The following is a 21,580-nucleotide window of genomic DNA, read 5'->3' on the forward strand; positions in this document are numbered from 1 at the left end:
TCTCATCCAATGTCCCTTTTATTTCGGGGCGGTATTGCTGCCTGGCTTATTTGTTACATGTCCTTACCAAATCAAGCCAGTGGCTTGTCCAGTGCAGTATCTTTTTTTTACCATCAGCAGTCAACGCCTGGTATTTCTAAGGATGGTGAAACTCCTGCAGAATGCACCCGGCTACTTGAGCAATGCTGTGAATGCTCCGTTGTCCCTAGAGGCCACCAGCTCATGCCCTGAAGCAGGAGGTTTCATTACCCTTCTTTTTTTTTTTTTTCCCATGGGTTATATGACTGCCAGTGTTATTTGCAGTCGTAAAATTTTCCAACTCAAGTTTGAAACCCAGTCAACATTGTTTGTCTCAGTTGCCTTCCCGCGGCTGCAAATTCCTTTGCTCTGCTATGCACTGGACACAGATATTTCTCTTTAGAAGCCCGCCATACGCTGCCCTTTTCTTTCACTCAGAGCCTGCTTTTTCCCACCGGGTCTGGCTGAGGGTGCTCAGCACCTCACAGGATGGAGCTCACCGCTCCGGGCTGGCCTCAATGTGAGCAGGACTTCAAAGAGAGACTCACAGGTAGGGAAGGGAGTCACAGCTATGGGGCAAATAGCCCCCCCCTTAGCAAGGCCAGGCTGGCGGAGCTCTTTGCTTCGCTCGTCCTGGCTCTCTTAGCAGAGAGCGCAGTTTTTGCAATGCCCTCCATAAGCAGGGCAACCCCACTGAGAGCTCTCTGAATCATCTTTCCATAGCACAGGCCAAGGAAATTTGATGGTATCCCCACCCATCTTACTCTTTTTCATGAGCCTTATGCAGTCACAAGTCAGGAAATGCTCTGCAGAAATTGTGGGGCTCAATTAGTTTTATTTGTTCTTTGGTTCTAAACTTCTTCTAACAAGTGAGGATGAGAACTCCCTTTCCCTCCCCCCTTCTTTTTTTTTTTTTTTTTTTTTTCCTCAAAATTGACGTAGATTCTTCCAAACTGAGTGGTTTTCAGGCTCTGGGGCTATAAGAAAGATTATGAAATGTTCTGATTTCAAAGAAAGAATACTAAAGAAAGCAAGATCGTCTACAAAGATGCCCAGGAGTGGTTACTCTGGGAAAAATGGAAAGCACAAGTTGCTTCCTCACAACACGGTATGTCCTCGAAGCCAGCACTGACACTCTTTGTAGCTGATGTGGTAGGGAAGGGTGCAAGCTGCTCTGTAGTAGATATTTTTCTGGAGTAATCTACATGAAAGGGAAGGCGATAGGATGCTATATAAAGAAAGGAGGAGTTCCAGAGATCTGGGAATCCAGATATTTCCTTCCCGTCTATCTCCTCAGATTCCAGATTTAATAGAGGCAGGGACTGAAACTGCTGCGTGGCTCTTGTAGTGGCTCCAAGACAAAGCCGTGGTCCTCAGCGACAGCCGCTGTCACTCTCGCCGAGAGCGTGGAGTCTGCGGGGTAGCACCAGGGTGGGAAGAGGCTCAACCGTTAAAGGCGGGTGCTTGGTGCACTGGGGTGGAGGCAAGAGCCCGCTCCTTGGGGATCCCTGCTGCAGTGTTACAGGTGATGGCGGGGCTTGCCTGAGCTCCAGTGATGACGGTAGGGAGGCAATTACACACCTGCCAGTACATCTGTTACAGATAGCTCCAGAGGCTGATTCATGGGGGGTTTTTTTTTGATGTTTTGGGTTTTTTTCCCCCCCATTTTTTTTTCTCCTACTTCCCTTCTGGCAATAGGAGTGAGGGACTGACTGAGTTTGCTTGCCTTACTGACAGGAAGGACCGCTCGGTTAACATCTGAGCATCTACTCTTCAAAACCAAAAATCTGTCAGCAACGCAGGCGCAATGTCAGCCCCGTAGAAGGCACGGAAACATGTGAAGAACAGTGAATTCAGCAGTCCTGGGGTACCATCATCCTGCAGCAAGAGAAGGTACTTAACCCTTTCAGGGCGGGCAGGCAACGCATAGAGAGCCCAACTGCATCTGAGGGCTGTGGCTGCTTTTCTTCTGCCCGGCTCTCTCTGGGGATGGCAGCGCGGGCACAGAGTCGGGGGTGATGCCAGTTAGGCCTGGCGTCTGTGGAGAAAAAGTATTTCTGCTCCTCCAGCACCTGAGGCTTTGCTTCTCATTGTTTGTCTCTCTGCTGTTGGCAAAGGAGAGCGGAGAGGTTGCTGTTCTCCCTCCTGCCTTCCTCTTGGCTCAAGAGGGTTTAGTGACCTAGGCTGACTCGCTGTCCGGCACAGGGTTCGCCCACGCTCCGGTTACGGGTGAAGTCTCTGAACTGAGGCCCTGTGGTAGGGATGTGGGGAAACCTTCACCATAACTTGGAGCATCAGGGCAGGGCGAACCCGCTCTCCGCTCTCTCTCTGTCCCAGCCTTCTGCTGTGGCAGGGAGATCCCTCGGTAAGAAGCTGCCGCGCAGCTTTGCTGGGGGCGGCAGGATCATCGACCGTGCTGGGTTGGCAACCTGCGGGAGAGGTTGAGAGCTGAGGCCAAGCTGAAGCAGAGCTGGCAGATGACACGGAATGTGGCCCTGGTTCTGCCCCTCAAAAACGCATATTCCCTGCCAGGGACGTGCCATACTTCATAGCAGCAGGCTATAGCAAGTGTGCCTGCGAAGGTGGTGTAAAGCAGGCAGAGAATCTGGCTTTTTTTTGTCTTCAGTGCCACAAGCACAAACAGAAATGCCTGGGTACAGTGTTTTTACTTTCATCAGGGCTCTACAGATGTGGAGGGGCCCCTGTCAGATCATTTGCGGAGATAACTCGGAACATGTAAATAAATCCATTCCTGTCTCTCCAGAGATCCCAACTCAGATGTTGCATGCTGTAAACTCCAGCATTTGTAGCTCTCATTTACATGCTCAGATGGGGAAGGGAGGCAGGTTAGTAACAAAGGGTGCAGCTGCCTGCCCCACATACTGTCTCCAAGATCAACAGATTCCTTCACCCCCCGAGGTGCTGGAGTCTTTAATCTAAAGCTCCATGGAGATGCTCCATGCAATTAGCACCTATGCTTATTATTCCCTCTTGCTCCATTCTTACCCCAAAGCTCTCTAGATAAAAGGAAAGACTTTTAAAGCTCAAAGTTTTCTGTGGTAGTTTCCTACTTCGTGCAGTTTTACTCCGCCTCTCCTCTCCCTACTCCTTTCTCCGTGGCTCTGAGAATCTCCCAGGTTTGTTTGTGGTTTTTATTTTTCACAGGAAGTTCAAACTCTCCTTTCCCTTGTTAGGGTTGTCTGTAATTCCATCTCCTACACATCTCGTCGTGCTTGAAATTTTTTTTCTTTTTTTACACACCTTTCTGCACCCCGGAGCCCAGCTAGTTATTATCTTTTTTCCCCACTGGGTGGCTGTTTATCTGTTTATTTGCAAAACTGGATGGAGGTCTTCTAAGAGGAGATATTTTTGTTTGTTTTCCAGCTGTCCTTGCTCCAAAGAGAGGCAGAAACTTAGCAGAAGGAAGATTTTAGGAGAGTTTTGTTGTTTTTTTTTTTTTTTGTTCACAGTCCCAACCAGAATCTGAAAACAGTGTGGCAGGAATCGGTAGTGCTTGTCGTTATCTTGGCTCTGCTGCTCTCTCATGTTGCGTTCTTGGGCAAGACACTTCAGCTTTGAGTCTGTTTTCCCCAGTTATCGATAGACAGAATCAAATGGGTTGGTGTATCTCCCAGGGATGCTGTAATCTTTAATTAGATGGTCCCTGCAGAGTACTTCCAATATGCAGCTTTCTGTGGCAGAGCTAACTGTTATTGCCCAGAGAAAAAAAAAATAAAAAAATCTGCTGGAGTAAGTCGTGGCTTTTCCCAAGACGCTGAGTAAAGGGTATGATATGTGCTGGAGAAGCAATAAAGGGATGAGGATCAATTCTTTTTAACCACAGACTCCTAGGGGATTTGCATGGCTTCTAGTGGGTCTGCAGATGGTAACCGAGAAAAGGAATCTTATTGTCAGTCGGTTTAAACTGATTATGTACAGAAGAATGGAAAATTTCAAAATTTTTTTTTTTTGTCCAAAAAATGTTGAAAAATACTGATGGCTAGAAATGGGTCAACACTGGGGTGGAAGAAGTCAACAAAGACTTGCTCAAACTTTCATGTAAGTTCCTTTGTGACTGTACACCTGTGGGGTATTCTAGGGATGGGTCAGCTCCCAAGAATAATCCTGGAACTAGTGAATTTTAAGGAGCTCTGATTTTAATTCATATAGTTTAGTTTCTGTGGTTTACATCAAAAGACACCAAAATGCTGGGAAAACCTCTGGAGCAGCCACACCTCAGTTTTGAGAAGGGCAGTTCATTCACACCTACTTCAATGCTCTTCCTTTCAAGCTGTATTAATTGCTTTAATAAACAAAACAGTTTTCTTTCTAGATCATTCTATCCTTTTAGCTGCTAGTCACTTACGCCGTGTCCCCATGTGCTATGAAGTTGTCCTTGTTTTTTTTTCTGTGTCTGACTCCATGTGTAGATTTCCATTGAGTTTGAAACGGGCAAGGAAGGACAGATTTCTTGGAGTCCAAATAATTCGGTTGCTGGCACATTCTTCGGGGTGTTCACTGCTCTCGGGTCTCCAAATCCTACAGCTGTCCGCTCCAATCTGGCAGGTAGCCATGCAAATAGGGAATTAGGTGGCTAGCTACCCGATTTGCATGCGCAAATTGACATTTTTATGTGCAAATGGAGCTTCTTGGAGATGTAACCGGTTAGGTGTATTTATTTCATTTCTCTTTCAAATATTTCACCAGTTTCTTCTGTCGCTTTCACTTGCTGTAAATTAGGGTCAACCCAATTAAGTTGGTGCAGTCGCCTCAATGGAAACTAGTAGGAGCAAGAAGAGAACGGGGTTTATCGTCTGTGTGATGGTTGTCACTAGAAGAAAAAAAAAAAAAAAAAAGAGGCATGTGCTGTGCTGGGATGGTTGACTTTGCTGCATATTTGAGATATTTCCCATTCTGAGTATAGGAAATACTTGAACAAAGTCAACAGCAGTAGAGTCAGCGGGCAGCTCGCTCTGGATGCCACCATTATGGCTGCGTGTTGTGCTGACGGAGTGAATTCCAGATGGAGCTTGGAGAACTGATGATTAATTTCCAGCAGTTCCAAAGAGGAAATTATACTCGTTAAATCAATCTAGGCGAATTTCAGCTCTTGCATAAAAGACACCCTAATTGCATTGGTGAATTCAGAATGAACTGCAGTACGGTGTGCAGGAAGTTCACACACGCCTTGTACTATCATTAATGATTGCAAAAGAGCCTGAAATGTTTACTCACTCGGCCAATAACATGTTTGTGCTCCCTTTTTTTTTTTTTTTTTTAACCTTATTTAATTGCAATGGGAAGGGGGCTAATAGATGGCCTCTGACGAAGTGGAATGATGCACCGAATAAACCCTTGGCTGGTGTTGCTGCATCTCCTTGCACCACAACAGCACAAGCCGAGCTGGTGTAAATGTGCTGCTCAGCTCCAGTCGTGACACCAGTTCGCTGAAGATCTGTGTCTAGCTCTGGGCTTGGGAACATCCGTCATGGTTTGTTGTTTTCAGCCTGCCCTGCTTTGCTCTGGCGTTAATCACGGAGAGGTAGATGGGATGGGGACGAGACTGGTGATCGTCAGGCAGCTGTCGCTGTGCAGTCAGCCTGCGTGCCGCTTGCTTTCCTCCCAACCTTTCCTTTCCCAAGAGCGGGGTCAGTGAGACATGTAATTTATTAGCTGTGCGGGGTGATTTACTAAGCATCCAATTATTATGAGTTAAATTCACAAGGAGCCTGTGGAGAAGAAAAGCAGCGAAGGAATGAGGCAGCCAAGTGTGGGGCTGTGACTCAGCCGTGTCGGAGAACAGAAGGGATGGCCACCACTGTCTCTCCCCATTGCAGAATCTCCTTGGGGACAGCAGTGGAGCTGCTCCAGGTCGACCCTTGGGTGTGCTTAATTCAGCATGTCGTGCTTTGGGCACAGGCTGGGCGAAGATTTTCCATCAGCCTCTCTTATTTTTTGCCCTCCCTCTCTCTCCGACAAAATGACAATGCTGAGGGAAGGGCTGAGGTGGAGTTCTATCTGTGTCCAGGCTGAGTGCAGTGAGGTTGTGTGTGGTCCCTGTCACTTTATGGGACTTGGGTAAACACCAATTGCTTTGTTATGTGCTGAATAGGAAAGTTAGCCCCAAATTAGCACTAATGTGAGGTCATTTAACCCTTATGGGAGGTCTTTTGAAAAATCATAATAGAGCCATGCAGGAGTCAGGACAAACCAGTCACAGAGCCCAGCAAGGTTTTGTGCAAGATTGACAAAGTGCGCTATTATCACGCTGAGACAGGGTCAAAAATGTAAATACTCCCAGACCAGCAGAGAGAAACTTTCCTCCTGCTGGGCTGATTATTCCTAAAACAGGTGCTGCTCCCAAATCCCCGTGCAATGGCTTCAAGCTCCCCATATTATTCCTGCAGGGTTTCAGGCCAGGAGAATTAAAAGTGAATTGGAGCCGAGCCGAGCGTCAGCATCTCTCAATCCAGCATATTCATTGACATAATGGGTGCTGGGTCAGGGCAGCTCTTCCTGCAATTTCATTGTCCAGCCCTTGAAACAGGAGCTAGTCTTTAATTGCCATTGAAAATAACTGTGTGTGGCTTGTTTGGGACATGTAGCAGCGTGAGAGTGAATTCAAGCTCTCCTAGGCGTGATACACACACGGGCGTCCTCCTTTCGCGGGCAGCTATGGGCTAGGGATGGGCAGACCTTTCCAGCCTGCCTTGCTCCTCCTCAGCGGGAGTCTCTGCTGCTCGCCTTGTCTGAAGTGGGGCCTCGATGCATGTTGGAATTTGCTTTCAAGCAAGGTCCACCCTGGGGGAAAGCTGTGATGACCTGCGGGACTAAGCAAGCTATCAGGGGACCGTAAACCTCTTGTAATTGGGGACCCTCATTTGCAAGATTTATTAGAGCTGTTGGTGAAGCCACTGAGGTGGGGTTATGGGAGGAGAGCCTAGTGTCAGTGGAGACCAGGGGTGCTCCTGGTGGGTGCTGGGGGAGGCAATGGGTGCGTGTGGATCCCAGCCAAGGGAGGAGTGCGGGCCAGGCGGCTGTGGGGTGGCACAGCTGGAAGGCGAGTACAGATAGCCCCGATGTAGGGCACGAAGAGGTCACAGAGTGATGGAAGGAAGTGTGGGAGGGTGTAACACACTGAGCTGGAGCGAGGGAGGTGACTCAGGGAGCCTTGCTGCATGCCATGGACTGGCAAAAGCAGCGAGGTGGGGGTCCCTCCCGTCCCCGCTGCCACACAACGGAGTGTGCCGGGCCCTGGCTCTGCAGGGGTTCCTTGTATGACCCTGTGCTGGGCATATGGGCTGTACTGGCCCTGCAAAGGCCTCTGTGGCTGGGAGAAATGATTTAGATTAGAAACAGCCTCGTTTATGTGACCCACAGTGTGTGGCTTTCGGCTGGCGGACCCAGATGTAGGGGCTGTACTCTGCAGATGCGAACAACTCGTGTCTCCGTTTTCACAGGGACGCCTGCACTGTGCTGGGTGGCAAGGTAAAGGCACACCTCCCAGAAAGAGAGGAGGGGTTCTCCCGGCTTCAGGAGAGCTCTGGGAATATAAACAATTAGAGTGTGGGACCCTCAATGGGATCAGGGGCCACAGGCAGACAGGGAGCAACCCAGACCCCCGGAGCTGCCGGAGCTTCTTTATCTGTGCGCAGGCAAAGAGAAGAAGTAAAGGCTTTGACCAGCTAGCCTTTTACAGTAATAAGCAAGTTTAAAGTTTCCATGTGGTTTACGTCCACTTTAAGTCCAAAAGTCAAGAGAGGAACCTTGGTCACTCTCTTCTGGTGAAAACCTGGCTGTGCTTCCCTGAGCGCCGGTGAGTGCTGGCTCTCTTAATTCCAGCCTTCCCGGGATGATTCCCCGGGTTGTTGTTGAGAAATACCTTCCTGCCAAGCAGTCGGCGGGACCGGAAGCTCCAGATACCTTCTCATCTGGAAAGGCAATCAGACAAAATGCCAAGCCCAGGGGGCAAAATTTCAGTCTTGGTGCCAGTCTTGCTTATTACATATCTGGATTCTGCAGCCTGGTAGACTTTCATCATATAATTCATTTGCTTCTCAACATCCCTGCAGTTATTAAAAGCATCGTACTCAGAACTGCCACCCAAGGTTTCTCTAATTAGTACATCTGCCTTTCGGGGCAATTTTGGATTGTTCATTTTACAGCTTGACCTCAGGCGGTGAATGGCCAGAATTCGATCTGGGTTCCTGTTAGCCAGGGGAGCTGCCTGGGGTCTTTAGGACACAGGAGATCACAGGGAGAAAGGATCTGATACTGCAGGGATGGGCTCTGTAGAAATGTCAGCCAAATGTCATGCTCAGGTCGAGGGGGAGTCTCCAAATACTCTTGCCTGCACGCTGCCACACAATGCCAGCTTGCACCACAAGGCTCTGCAAAGGGCAGCTTTTCCTTGGGTGGAAGAAAAGCACAATCCGCAGTCCAGACTCTCCCTTGGGAAGGCGCACAATGGCCCCACGCTGCCCCGTTTGGCCCTTGTCTACACCGAAGGTTCAACGCTGGCTCCAGACAGTGGGCTGGGCTCTCCAAATACCATCTCATACAGTGGGGTTGAGTAACTGGGTGCAAGAAGTCCTTAGGTTGTGTTGTCTTCCCCATCTATGGTCCTTCCATTCCCTCCGAAGCGTGGTTGAGGTGAAGAAGTCGAACGTAATTAATCCCATCAGCTGGAATGCAAAGGCAGACTTTAGCCCAGGAGTAAGCCGATCCCTGCCTACCCGCTGAGCACCTTCGAGAGCAGGAACCCCAGCGGAGAGGCAGTAGGCCAGGCAGAAGCTTCGTGTCGCATTTGTTTGACCTTTTATTCAAGAATGGATAAAATACGTTTAAATTCTTATAACAAGGCTTCCTACGACCACCTGACATCCTTCATCTGAACCTGGTCTTCAGCTTTGCCTCTCCACCGAGCTCTGAATGTGGCTGTTGCTGAGTCTGACTCAGATTAGGTCTTTCTAGTTCATCCTAAAATGATTTCGTTCTGTGCTGAAAATCAGAGCAGCAGGCACGGATTTCACTGGCGGGGATTAGTTCTAAAGCTACTGTAGGAGCTCACAGGAAAAGGTCTCACTGTCAAGGTTATAAATCCTTCAGGTTCAGATGAAATTGTAGCTTCCTTTTTGTGTCTTTTTAGAACTCATCCGTACTTGGGTTTTGGCCACAAGTACCAGTTCCGGCTCCAGTAGAGACATAGTTTATGCTGGTGCAGTATAATTTGTTTGATCTTGTTTCAAACTGGGGTAAAAATGCATTGCTATAAGTCACATCTCCACTAGTGGTTTGCGTGGGTGCCTAGACACTCAGGGTAGGCAAATTTTTCTAAGACTCGCATAAAATTACTCGCAGTACGGTCGTGGCTGCAAATCCCATGAGAGCCCCGGGGGTGGCACCTGTCCAAGTGCTTAGTGCGAGACTGCCCAAACAGGCCTCCAACTGGAACAGGCACAAAGGTTGTGAGAGGCGAAGCTCAGGCACACTGGTGTGCAGCGAGCAGCGCTTTGGTCTCCTGCTTTCCATTTCAGTGCCTTAGAGACAAGCTATGGCAACAGATCCTCCCTGAATATCAATGCCGGTGCCGTTGGTGCTCAGAGCCAGCGTCAGAGGTTCGCAGGTAAATCGGGTTTGCCGTTCTCAGGAAGGCTACCACGCCAGCGGAGCCTCGTCTTTGGGTGCCGTCTCACCTGCGTGGGGCAAATAGGAAAGTGTCGGTTCAGAAGGGAGGCTGGTTCTCAGATCTTGAAGTAAAAGATTGATTGATTGATTTAACAAAGCTAAAGCAGCGGTTTGTTTTGTAATAGGTGTGTGCTTCTTGCAGGACACATTTTCGATGAGGAAGGAAAATCCCCAAGCCCCTAAGGGCCAGCAGCCCTTATGTGCTAACTGCCACCCAAGACGTTCTTTGTGCATCTCCTCAAATGTTGCAAAACTACCTGATATTTTTCCACTCCACAGGATAACCGGTACCCTGCAGTGAATTTTCAGTTAATCCCCCACCAACAGTCTGCCCTGAAAAGAGAGTTCCAGCCTACAGAGTCTGACAAAAAGTAAATTTATCTACTGGATTCGCTGTTCAGGAAAGCTCGTGGGTTTATATGTTTGGCCTAGATGCTGGGCAGTTTCGAAACAAGCTAATAAATTCTTACAAGGTTTGGTTGGATTTTTTATCAGAGAAGGCAATGCACTGATACGATTTTAATTTAGGTTTCATTTAAGATGGCAAGATTTTTCACTGTAGGTGTTGGATTATGGCCTGGCCAGGAAAAGTAAGCCATATGAGCAGGTCGAGTGAGTCAGGATTAAGTGGGCCTTTATTTGTTATCAAATATGATAGACAGGTGCCAGCTAGGAAGCAGAGAGCTTGCCCACTACCAGAGGGTGCAGTAGATGGGTATCTGCTTCTCTCTCCTACACTTCAGAGCCATGGGGAGGATGTTTGGGAGAGATGATGCCGGTGGAGTTTCAGGGCTCCTCCAAGCTGCCGTGTGCCCGCTGGGGTACTGTAGCTCTGATAGGAAGGATAAGAGCAGAGCCCAGGTTCCTTTACAGCTTTTGGTCTCTGGCAGAGGTGCCAGCAGGAGCTGGGCTGTGGTGTGTGGGCGCTGGCAGGTGAAGACCTGATATCTGGCTGTGATTACCTGTATCCTCACCAGATCATGGCTTCATCCGGGGGGGTGTGCAGCTGCAGCGTGGATGGAGGAGGACTGTGCAGCTGAGGGGGGGCTGGAGTGACTCGGGAGGCCCCACGACCCCCCGATAAAGCTTTTGCTCCGTGGAGAGCCACCCGCTCCCTCGTGCCGTCAGACAAAGACGACATCCTGCAGCAAATCCCTCGAGCTGTGCTTGCACCAGAAGATAAAAGTCCAAAAGTTCGAGTTTCCCCTTTCTCCAGCCTAGAACTGTAAATTTTACTGGAGGCTCCAGCACTGCCAGCTTTGCTTGGGTTTTGCTGCAGCCCCCCTGCGAAGGGGACTCTCCCTTCCCTTTGCTGCTGTGTGTTAGCACGACAGAGCTGTGGTCCGCAGGAGGGAGCAGGGACCAAACTGGGCCTGTTTGCAGGTTCTCGGAGGGAAATCCCTCCCTGCCTGTGAAGAGCTGAGAACTAGAGCTCCCAGTACCAGGTGCTTCTCCCACGTGAGGCCGTTCAGAAGTTGGTGCTGAGTTACCTGCACAGCATCAGCCAGCGAGACGATAGCTCGGTGACTCATGCAGGGCCTTTGGCAGGGGTTTCCAGTTTTCTCACTAGAAATGAGATTCAGTTCCCACAGTTGATGTACCAAGCCCCTGCCCAGCCTCACTGCTTCTCCCTTCCCTCAGCGTTTGCCTTTTCATTTGAATGCTTCGGGAGCGGAAGGTGTCTCCAAACAAGGCCTGGGATCTGAGCATGGAATCCCAACTCCAGGGACAATTTCAGAGTCAAATCAAGATTGCGGAGCCAACTTCTTCCTCTTCTCTATAAATAATCAGGTCCAGCAGCTGTATTCTCAAGGTATTGTGGGAGAGCCAGCTCCTGCCAAAGTGCTGAGACAGAGCAAGGCAGGATGACTGCTCTTGTGTGCCAATTCTAGCTATCCCAAAACGTCCCCTGTACCAGTATCCCATGACTGGCTCAGATGAGTAATGACAGGTGTAGAACAAAAGTGAGAAATAATTAAAATCTGCAGAGCGCTTTGATGATTCCAATACTGACCAGCCTTAGCACTAACATTTCACGAGCCGTGGTCCTGCCAAACACAGGGCTGGCTTCGAAACCACAAGCCAGGTCCCCGGTAGATGTAGGATTGGCTTTAAAATTGCTTAACTCTGTGGGCTGTGTGAAGGAGTTGTTTTCCTTTCTGTCTCTTCCTTCCTGAGCCTATAGGTATTGCGTTTTGAGGCGCTTTGTAACAATCATGTAGGACAGAGATTTTTATTTTGAGAAAGCTTTCACATGATCATGCGATTCCAAGAAGTCAGGCTTTAAGGAGGCAACTGAATAAACGAATAACAACAGCAAGTATCAGCAGATTTGTAATGAAACCATGAACGCTGGCAAACCTGAGACGTTATGAGTTCCAGATGTTGCACGCAGATAAGTATCTCTGGCCTGAGCTTTTCTAATTAGCTACAGAAACTGAGTTGTCACGTAAAGATGACTTTCAAGGCTCCCTGAGCAGATTCATGATAGTCCACCAGGGCTGACTGAGATTCATTCAGAATATTTCCTTTTTTATTTGCTACTTAGGGTTTGCTGAATGAAATTCCATTTCTGTGCCGTGCTTAGATTCAAATCAGAACTGGCATCTCTGCCACTGCGTGAGCCGAGCAGACACGGGACCCAAACACACTTTGTGCTTCAGCTGGAGTCTGAATCTGAGCCCGATCTCTGCTCCTGGGATCTAACCCGCTGGCTGATAAGGGTAATCTATTCTGAGCAGCTTGGGACACCCTCTGCCAGTGACATTTCCATATCTCTGCTCATAAAGGGCTGATTAATGATGAATGGAGTCAAGTGAGGTGTCTGAGACCAAACTCATCTCTGCTACAGCGTCACTGGCTGACATCAGATAACTTCCCGAAGGGAGGCAGCTTTGATCAGGCTGCAGCAGTGGGGGAAATGGTTGGGAGTGACACCTGATGTTTTGCATCTGGTCCATTTTAAAAACTGTTTTCATGTTTAAAAATAAGTTTCTCTGAGCGAGGAATCACAGCGCTGCGGTAACTGTGGGCCCAGCGCTGAGCCCTTCCTTGCACTGCGCGTGTCATTGACAGCCCCTTCTGCTCCTGGTGTCGGAACCACCGGTGGGGGGAATTCAGCTCCTTGTGGTTTTTTGCAAGAGGAAATGCGCTTTTCCGTTTCATGTTTTGAGTTGCACGTGTGAGACAGTTGATGGGAGGGAAGTCCTGTGGGTGAGGTATGGCTGAAGAGCAGCGGCACGTGCTCACTGTTGGGTGCTGGGGTTAGAAGACAAAGTTTCCTTGGGACCAGTCTTAAATCCCTTTTATAGACAACCCAAGATTTCCTCTGCGAAACCTTCCCCTGACTCCCTGTACATATTTATAGCTGAATATCACAGGAAGCCTGGGCAGTAAATATGACTGAAGTGGAGAACATCCTTGCAACATCTCCAACCAGCTCCCGCCCTCTGTAGACTAAACTGAGATGTCCATTCCCCACTGTGGGTTTCTTCTAACTGGGTTTGGACTGACAGCTGTCAGCTAAATGCACACGCTGGGGGAGCATGGGATGAGCTCAGGTCAGAGCGCGCAGAGAAAAAGTGAAGCTTCTTCCACCAACCGAAGCTGGCTGAGACGGTGGGTCGTGTTTGTTTACTTAAACCGAAGGTGGCCGCCCTGAAAACTGTTAGTTGGGTCACTTGTTTGCAACCCAAACTCGTTACTGTGTAAAAACTGGTAGAACTAGATAAAGACAACAGGAATTTTCCTATAGCCCCGTGGGCTACAACAGATAATAACAAACTGGCCTGACTCTAATAAAAAGACATTTAAGCATCAGGTCATGTTGTTTAGTGGTACTGGGATCCAGCAGAGCCAGCTGGCTTCCCAGATACCCTGCAGATAGAGGTATTCACCTCGCTGGAAAACAACTGCTCAGAAAGGGTCATCGAGGGGTTTGGCTCTTGTGCTCACTTCAGAATGCCAGATGTATTTTTTTTTCCTTTTCCTCGTTATTACTATCACAATAGCGCTACAGAGTGATTTTTGTAGCCTCTGTTGTGCTATGTGTTGTACAAACAGAGTGACGGGGCAGTCCCGTCAGACAAAGACTTGCAGCCCAAGGAACTTCCAGATCAGCTTTTTGTTCTCTGCCTTCCCAAGGAAAAGGCTCTGGGAGGCAGAGGGAGTCTCACTGGGAAAGTGTCTGGTCTGGATATCAAAGGTTTCTACTCATATGGCACAAGCTGTATTTTTTGCTGGAAAAGCACCTGAAGCAGCCACGTCTCCCTTTGGAGAACAGCTCACTTTAACCCGCTTCAGGCTGCTTCCTCTTACTGCATATTAATTGTTGAAGTGTTTTAATAACCTTTGGTCAAAGACAGCTGAAATTCCTGGCACATCACAGGACAACTGGAAAGGATGTTTGACAGCTGTCAGTGGGAAAAGCCATGTATCCTAAAGGGATTAAAGCCCTTGCTTTGAAGTTTTTTTATAAGTTACGTAGAAAAGAAGCCAGACTGGGAACAGGGAGCGTGAAATGACTTCTCCGAGGTCACACCACAAATCGGTGGTGGAGGGAGAAATAGGAACATCAGGGTGGCATGGTCACAGGGCCGCGCCGCACCTTGGGCAGCTCCTCCAAACACAGACCCAGCCGGCTCCTGACACGGAGACCCGATGAGTGATGTCGTCCTCAATCATGGAGCTGCTGATCTCTCCCTAACGAAACGCAGCTAATCACGGTCTGCCCCTGGATGTTTGAAGAGGGTTTAACAATCCAAACACAAGTGCAACCCTGTTGCCTTAGAGAGGGTGTAGCCGTGAGGAAAATTTGGCCCTCTCTTTTAAACTTTGTCGTTTGTCTTGACTGCTGCATGCTTTATTTTTAGAGCATCATAAAGGGCTTTTGTTCCAAGGTATATTTAACAGGGGAGTGGAAGGGAAGTGGGAGGGTTTTGTGCATAGAGAATGTATCTCTTGGTCTCTTTCTTCTAACCCACCCCCTCACCAGATACTCTTGGAGGGTGGAGTATAAATGAAAAAAAAAAAAAAAAAGAGAAAATAATAATTAAAAATACTGAAATCATAGTCAAAGGGATTGTCTAGGCGTCCAGGCCTGGAGGCCTCTCAGGCGCCATAAAACATACATTATCACAAAAAAGACAAGAGAATGGAAGAGGCAGGGCAAGGGTGGTCCCGTCTGGCAGGAGCTGGCGGGTGCTGGAGGCAGCGCAGCGCCCAGGCTGTCCCTGCTTCCCACCAGCACCCCGACTGGTGTGTGCCTGCTGGGATGGTCCTGGTCCTCCTTCGCCGGCAAGAGCATCAAGCTAACTCAGGGGAGGCAGCGAGGGTCCTGTCCGTGGGAAGATTGGGGATAGGGAGTCAGTAACAGCTTCACCCGGCCTTGAAAAGGTGTCTGAGAGGGCAAACTCAAGCTGGTGTTGCCATGAAGAAGACAGACACGTGTACAGGCCCTAAGGTACTGACGCAAAGGGGCTGGTTTCTGCTGTGAGGGATTTTACCGAGGCGCCATAATTCCTGGAGGCTGGGAGAGTGCCTCAGTGCTGCGGGTAGGCGCATAGCTAATTGCATAAGAAATAAGATCGTATGCGAGAACGAGCACGCATCTTCCTACCTGGCAAAGTCTCTCATTCTGCCATTGCAAGAAGATTCTCGCAGGAAAAAAAAGACGAGGTCCTGCGTCAGTGGCAGCAAAGCTAAAAAGAAACTTAATGCTTAAAAACAGAATGAGTAAAACTAAGAGAGACGGTCACAGCTGTCCTTGTGGAGTCCCGGTGAACTTGTTCCAAGGGGAATCTGGGTTTCTGTCCTTTCTACCAGTCCTTCGCAGATTCCCAGGGAACCTCACGACTTCCCGGGCAGGCTCCGGACACACTGAAGCAGGACGGGGCACGCAGCCTCACGGGTGACTGGCCAGCAGCATCGGCTGTCCCCACTTCCACCTGAGCCGTGGAGTGTGAGCCCCAAGTGCAGCAGGGGTAGGCTTAAACCCCAACAGTAGAAATGAGGCTCTACCGGCAGCATGCTGGTTACGAAGCCTAGATCCAGCAGGCAGAAGGGTCCAGGGACTTTCTTTTTCTCCTGTCCCCTATCATAGAGTAGCAGACAACGTCATCCGTGCTGCCCTGCAAAAGGCCAAGTCTAAAAACCTGAGCGTTTCCATCGAGAGGTGGATTTGGCCTGGCTGTGGTGCACCGAGGCCCACAGAGCACCTCTTGCTAAGACAAAGCCCGTCACTGCTCGGCTTTGCCAGACACATTTCTCCCTCCCTTTTCTTTGACACAAGGTTTTCCCTGCAGAGGTCAGAATCCCGTGCCCTGCCATTCCCCTGCATGGTCTGGCTCAGGGAGTGTTTTTTCCTCCTTCACTTTTATTGTTGGAATCTGGTAAGTCTCACTGAAAGGTTAGAAGAAACTTGGAAATCCCCTAAGGGGATGTTGCTGCTCTTTGCTTTACTCAGTGAAATACTCTGCCTGGATCCAGGTGAAGGACAAGTAGCCAGGACTACGACTCTGCTCATCATGAACTGGGCAGGGCTTCCTTAATTTAGAGATATAATCAGAATGCTGATCAAGTAATGCCACCAGTGCACAGGATTTGCGCTTTCCTTGGCTCAGTAGGACATACGTGTTCTTTCCTCTTCTCTTGTTTTTGTCCTCTCACCACTGCACGGTCTCCGCTATGGCACTGACTGACCACCAGCCCTCACTCAGCTGATTTTTGGGTATTGCTGTCCTCTGCTGCACAAGGTCTTGGCAGCTGGAGCTCTCCAATGATCCCCGGTGGAGTTTGCATTGCTCCAGACCTTTGGTTTTCATACCCAGAGCCCAGACTTTGTCCAGCCCCTAGATCCCTGGCAGGAGGAGTTTGCACAGCAGAGTGGAGGGTGATAGCCGCCGGCTGGGTCAGGCACAGCTCGGCGCAGCCTGTCCTGAGCAGCCCGTGCAGATACACCGCGGTCATTCTTGGTCCTGCGCTCCGAGCTGGCCATGCTCTGAGCCAGAAACCACAGGGATGTGTTTGAAGGGTGTTGTACCCAAATTAATACGCTCTGTCTTCACGTCTGCCTGTGTAGACATGCCTTATCCCCGCCTGAGTGGGCCGGTAAGGCCATTTGTCACCAAGCTGGGAGAGCTGAACTTACTGTTATGTGAAGGAAGACTCACAAGCTTTCTTGTGCTCATCTGCCGGTGCAGAGCACTGAGTGGGACAGATTCAGTGAGTGAGACGGTGATGGGGGGTGAGAACGAGTGGTGGAAACCTTTCTTTTTCCCTTTGTTTTAAGGCTTGTACCAACTTGTCTCATAAAATCCTCTCCTGCCTTCCAAATCCAGTCAACATGAGTCACCCACTGAGCCCATCCTTTGCCTCCTCATTGCAACACGGATGACAGAAACCATCCAACAGGAGTGCTTGAATCCATGATGAGTTTTGTTCTATTGCATAAATCTTTTCCCCGTTTACAGGTGAGTTGCTACAGAGCTATTGCCTGGGTGGCATTCCTGCAGCCAGTTCCCAAACGGCGTGTGGCTGGGCTTCCCTCTGCCGTCCCGTGCGTGCTGGAGTAACGCTCTTGTCTGCGTCCAGAAGGCAGGACAGCACGCGTGAACGGTACGGAAAAAGGTTACCCCGCAGACCGGCTCCCCTTACATATCCCGTGTAAGGCAAAGATTCCCTCAGCCGGTATCTTTGCTGCATGTCTTGCCTTCTAATGTTAGGGGGTTTAAAGTTTTGTTTTTAAGAGAAAAAAAAAAAAACAAAAAACAAAAAACCCAAACATACTATGGAGGCGTTCTGGAGTGAGAAGCTAAGAGGGGGTGAGAAAAGGAAAGGAAGGGTTAGCCTGTCAGCGCAGTTATCATTTAGGAATGAGAGGAAACTAAACGGCTTTTCTTCTTCCCTAATGTGTTCCTATATATAACATATATATGTGTGTGTGTGTGTGTACGTATTTTTGTCTGTATATTTATATATAAAGAAACAGCAAAGGACAAACCAACCCCCAGCTTAATAAAAATGACAGCTATCTGGCATCGCAGGATGTGGAACACGTCCACCAAACTGAAACTAATTATCAGGGAGATGAAGAACTGACTCCCCTCCTTTATCCTCTCTTTTTCCCCGCAGGGCTTTTCCCTCCTTCCCCACCCAGGTCCCTGCCCTCCATCCTCCCGGGGCCGGCAGGCAGAGGGTTACGGGCTGCACCTGTCTGGGTGTACCTGTCCCAGGGCACCTGTGCCGGCAGCCAATCCCCGGCAACCGACCTGTCAGCAAAATACCTGGGCGCAAAACCTCAACATAAATCAAACACTTCACAGGCAATGTCTGTCTTTAGCAGGTACTAGGAGAGAGGAGGCATCAGAATTTACTGTCTGCGAAGATTTGGAAACGTGGGGAAATGTCTAATGAACTGGAGTAAGTAGAGTTGGGGTTTTTTTTTTAGTTTGGTTTGGTGTGGTTTATTTTTTTTTGCTTTTTTTTTCTCTATTTCCCCACTCCTCTCTGTAAGGGCTGAGCTTTTCTTCCGAGGCTTGTTTAAGTGCTTCGGGTCTGGGTGAATCCCTGGGTTAAGCTGCCTGCCCAGCTGTTGGCAAGTGGAAGTAAAAGACTGGGATGGGAGCGTTTTTCAGACTTTCTGTTCCTCACTAACCTGTTGCTGCTCTTAGGAGGAATCACTTCTTACTATTTAAGAGTTGTTTAAAATCAGGATTTTTTGGGGGTTTGTTTGGTTTCCTTCTCCCGGACTAAAATTTGACACAGGGTTTCTGTCTAGATGTGAGATTGTTCTGCCTCTATCCAACAAAATCTAACGTAGGCAAAAGTGATTCTGTGTTGTTTTGTTTTGTTTGTTTGTTTGTTTGTTTTAAATACCTTCCAAAGTATTTACTAATTTTTGATGAGTTTCTAGATTTTTGTGGGGCTGGGGTTGTTGTGTGATGTTCTTTTTTTCTTTTTTTTTTAAGTAAATAGATTCACATTATGATTCCATCAAGTGATTATTACGATTTATTGTATTTTTATTTTTTTTTTAAACAAGAAAAAGCACTTAACGTTTTGTTGATCCTGCATAACTCTTGCTTCTAATCTTGACTTCTCCAAAATATTTTGGACTTTGGATACTGATGGCATGGATTTGCACAGCATACCGTGCCTTGCACCTCTGGAATTAAACAAATGTCATGCTGGTATGACACGGTGTGGTAAAGGCTGGAGGAATATTGAACAAGGGTAGCGAATGCTGCTGTCAATCCAGTCTTAAAAAGCGATCTAGCTATATAGCCCTGTATGAAGTACTTGTGTAGTAAAATTTACCAAGGAATACATGTCCATATGTATGCATCTGTGTATGGATATGGTGCTTCGGAAGGAATTTTGAAAGAAAAACATGCCTCTGTGTGTTTACACATAGAGAGGCTGGCAGAGGTCTTGTGACAGCTAATCTCTTAATAATTGAGAACCCTGAAAAGGTGCAGCACTAATTATTATTTTACGTAAATACCGGGGTCTGTATGTTTGGATCGATTAAGATTCAGCGACTTAACATTTTTCCTTGCTGGACATTGTAGCTGGTGCTTTTCTGAGTTTGTAGTTGATGCTTTTTAAAGGTGAAGAGTCAGGCCAGGCGGTTTGCTCTCCAAACGCTGCAGAGTGTGTGTGTGTACACAGCGCGCTGCAGAGTTAGATTGATGTATTACTAATTATGGACTGGGGCATTATATTACCTGATGAATTACATGGTTGCTTGACTCTTCTCTTACTAACGGGCTGTTAACCCCTGTGCCTTTCCCATGAGAAAGGGGGAATTGATGGGAGCAGCATCCCCTTTGTGATTCAGATCTCGGCTCCAAAGACCGATAACGCTGCAGAGGTTGCTGTCTGCTCTCAGCCTTCGGGACAGGTCACGGGATGGGGCTCTGGTTACCTCCGGAGGTAAAAGGCTCCGTGCAACGTTTTCTTATAGATTGAACCTGAGGACACGTTTGCGGATCTCTCCGAAAAATGTCACTTTAGTTCATTAGCCCACAGCTGGGGGAAAAAATATCTCTCGGGAGCGCAGACGGGGGGGGGTGGTGGAACAACTCCAGCCTGCTGGTGCCTTCTCAGAGGGGCTCCCCTGGAGAAGGCTTTTAGGAGCACAATGGACCTGGAGGATCTCACCCGAAAGCTCCCCGGGGCTGACGAGGAGCAGCGATGGGAGATAAGGGAGCTGGGAGCTTCGTGGTACCAAAGGCGTAGCTGAAACGTTCAGGCAGCTTTTTTGCGTTTACTATGAGGGGAGAAAAGGTGTCACCGGGGAGGAGGAACCTTGGGAAGAGCTGCTAAAGCCCGACATCTGAGCAATGGGGCTGCTGTAGTAGCTGTTAACCTCTGGTTAATCACCCAGGCCGAAGTCGTGCTGGGTGTAGCTCTGTAGACATGTGGGGGGCAGGAGAGGGCTCTCCGAGGAGTGCTTAGAGGATCTGATAAGGGCAGCAGTGCCTGTCTGGGTGTCTGGCACAGCCCTTGCTCTTTATACAACCCCCCCCCCACCAGCTGAGCACTGGGAGGGTTGATCTGAGCTCTGAACATGTGCCCAAATGCAGCTGATTTTGAAGGGAGCTGTGGTATCCCCACGGACTGATGCTGTCACCCCAAATGACAGGGAAAATAATCTCATGTCTCCATTTGCCCCTTTAATTTCACAGGAAGGACTGGGAAGAGACTAGCGTGGCATGAGAGAATGAGATGGTTTGCCTATTATAAAATATTCTAACTGATAATTTCCATAGTCTTCTAAATTGAACTTCTGTCTAACTCTGCAATGCGTGGGCTTGAAAGAGTTAACCAGGAGTTACTCCCAGTTGTGGTTTTGTGGTCGAAACCATGATCGCCAGAAGCAAATTTTTGTCATGCATAAGGTGTGTTATTAAAACTTGAGTTATGCTCCTGGTGAATGAAAAGTTAAAGCCCTTTTATAAAGTTCTGGCAGTAAAGCACACAAGGGATAACCATGCTGGAGCGAGGCATGCTTTCAAGGGAGACGGGGGTTCTATTTTTTTTTTTTTTTTTTAAAGTTATGTAAAGAGAAAGAGAGATTTGTAAATTAAAGAAACAACAATCAAATAACTGCTATGCAATTCACAACAAAGGAGTAAAAGCCCTCTGAATAAACTCTAGACTCAAAGCAGAGATAAATCAACATTTACATAGTATCTCTGCTTTGATGCTTTGGGTCACATTTTCAACCGATTGGTACATCGGTGTAATTCCAGATAAATTTGTAGAATAAAGACAGTTACACTAATGAGGATTTACTCCTGCTTTGTTTCGTCTGAGGTTTAAATTGTTGATCCTTGTAAAGTATTCATCGGAAAATGCACTTGCACTTACACTGCACCTGCAGGTGCTTCTGTTCAGCTCCTTGGCAGGGAGACCGCCCCGGCTGGTGCCTCGCATCCCGAAATAGCGTGTGCTATGGGGTGCTAAAGGCAACAGCTGAAAACTACGGGAATCAGTGGAATTGATTATGTGGGATATGATTAAATTCTGGCTGGGACTCCATTGCTAATACCCAAGTTTCAAAGGTTTGGAAGATCAGCAGTCGTGGTGGCTTGGGCGCTGTTCCTCCTTGGGGTGTGCTGGCTGGTAGCTGTGATTATGGTACGGGTGAGGGTAGCTCAGATCCAAACCCAGTCCTTGTCCCCAGATGTTCGGACCACAAGTGCTCAGAGGAAAAGAGCACGTGTCCTTTACCAAATGACTTGGTGCCCAGGTGCCAACCGCCTGCTGGGTCAAGTTTTTGTTTCTTTCCATTCTTCTGTCTTTGCTCTCTGAGCTGTGATACTTGCTCTCCAGAAATGTGTTGTTTGACAGGATCATACCTAGGATGGGG

The 21,580-nt window shown here is 48.4% G+C and overlaps 1 protein-coding gene across 2 annotated transcripts in view; it reads left to right on the plus strand.

The window, feature by feature from the left end:
- Positions 1-10,025: 10,025 nt before the first annotated feature.
- Positions 10,026-21,580, plus strand: part of GRHL3 (grainyhead like transcription factor 3) — a 37,373-nt gene continuing 25,818 nt past the window's right edge. The window contains exons 1-4 of one of the 2 annotated variants that reach the window (XM_026863424.1): positions 10,026-10,076; positions 12,254-12,428; positions 17,175-17,319; positions 18,047-18,123. In XM_026863424.1, the coding sequence (XP_026719225.1) occupies positions 18,107-18,123 (17 nt within the window). In that variant the 5' untranslated portion in view covers positions 10,026-10,076; positions 12,254-12,428; positions 17,175-17,319; positions 18,047-18,106. Of the gene's footprint in view, positions 10,077-12,253; positions 12,429-17,174; positions 17,320-18,009; positions 18,124-21,580 lie in introns of those variants that run through there. The other variant, XM_026863426.1, reaches the window with a different exon arrangement.

Source organism: Athene cunicularia (assembly GCF_003259725.1).
Source record: "Athene cunicularia isolate RWA chromosome 23 unlocalized genomic scaffold, athCun1 chr23_part1, whole genome shotgun sequence".
NCBI lineage: Eukaryota > Metazoa > Chordata > Aves > Strigiformes > Strigidae > Athene > Athene cunicularia.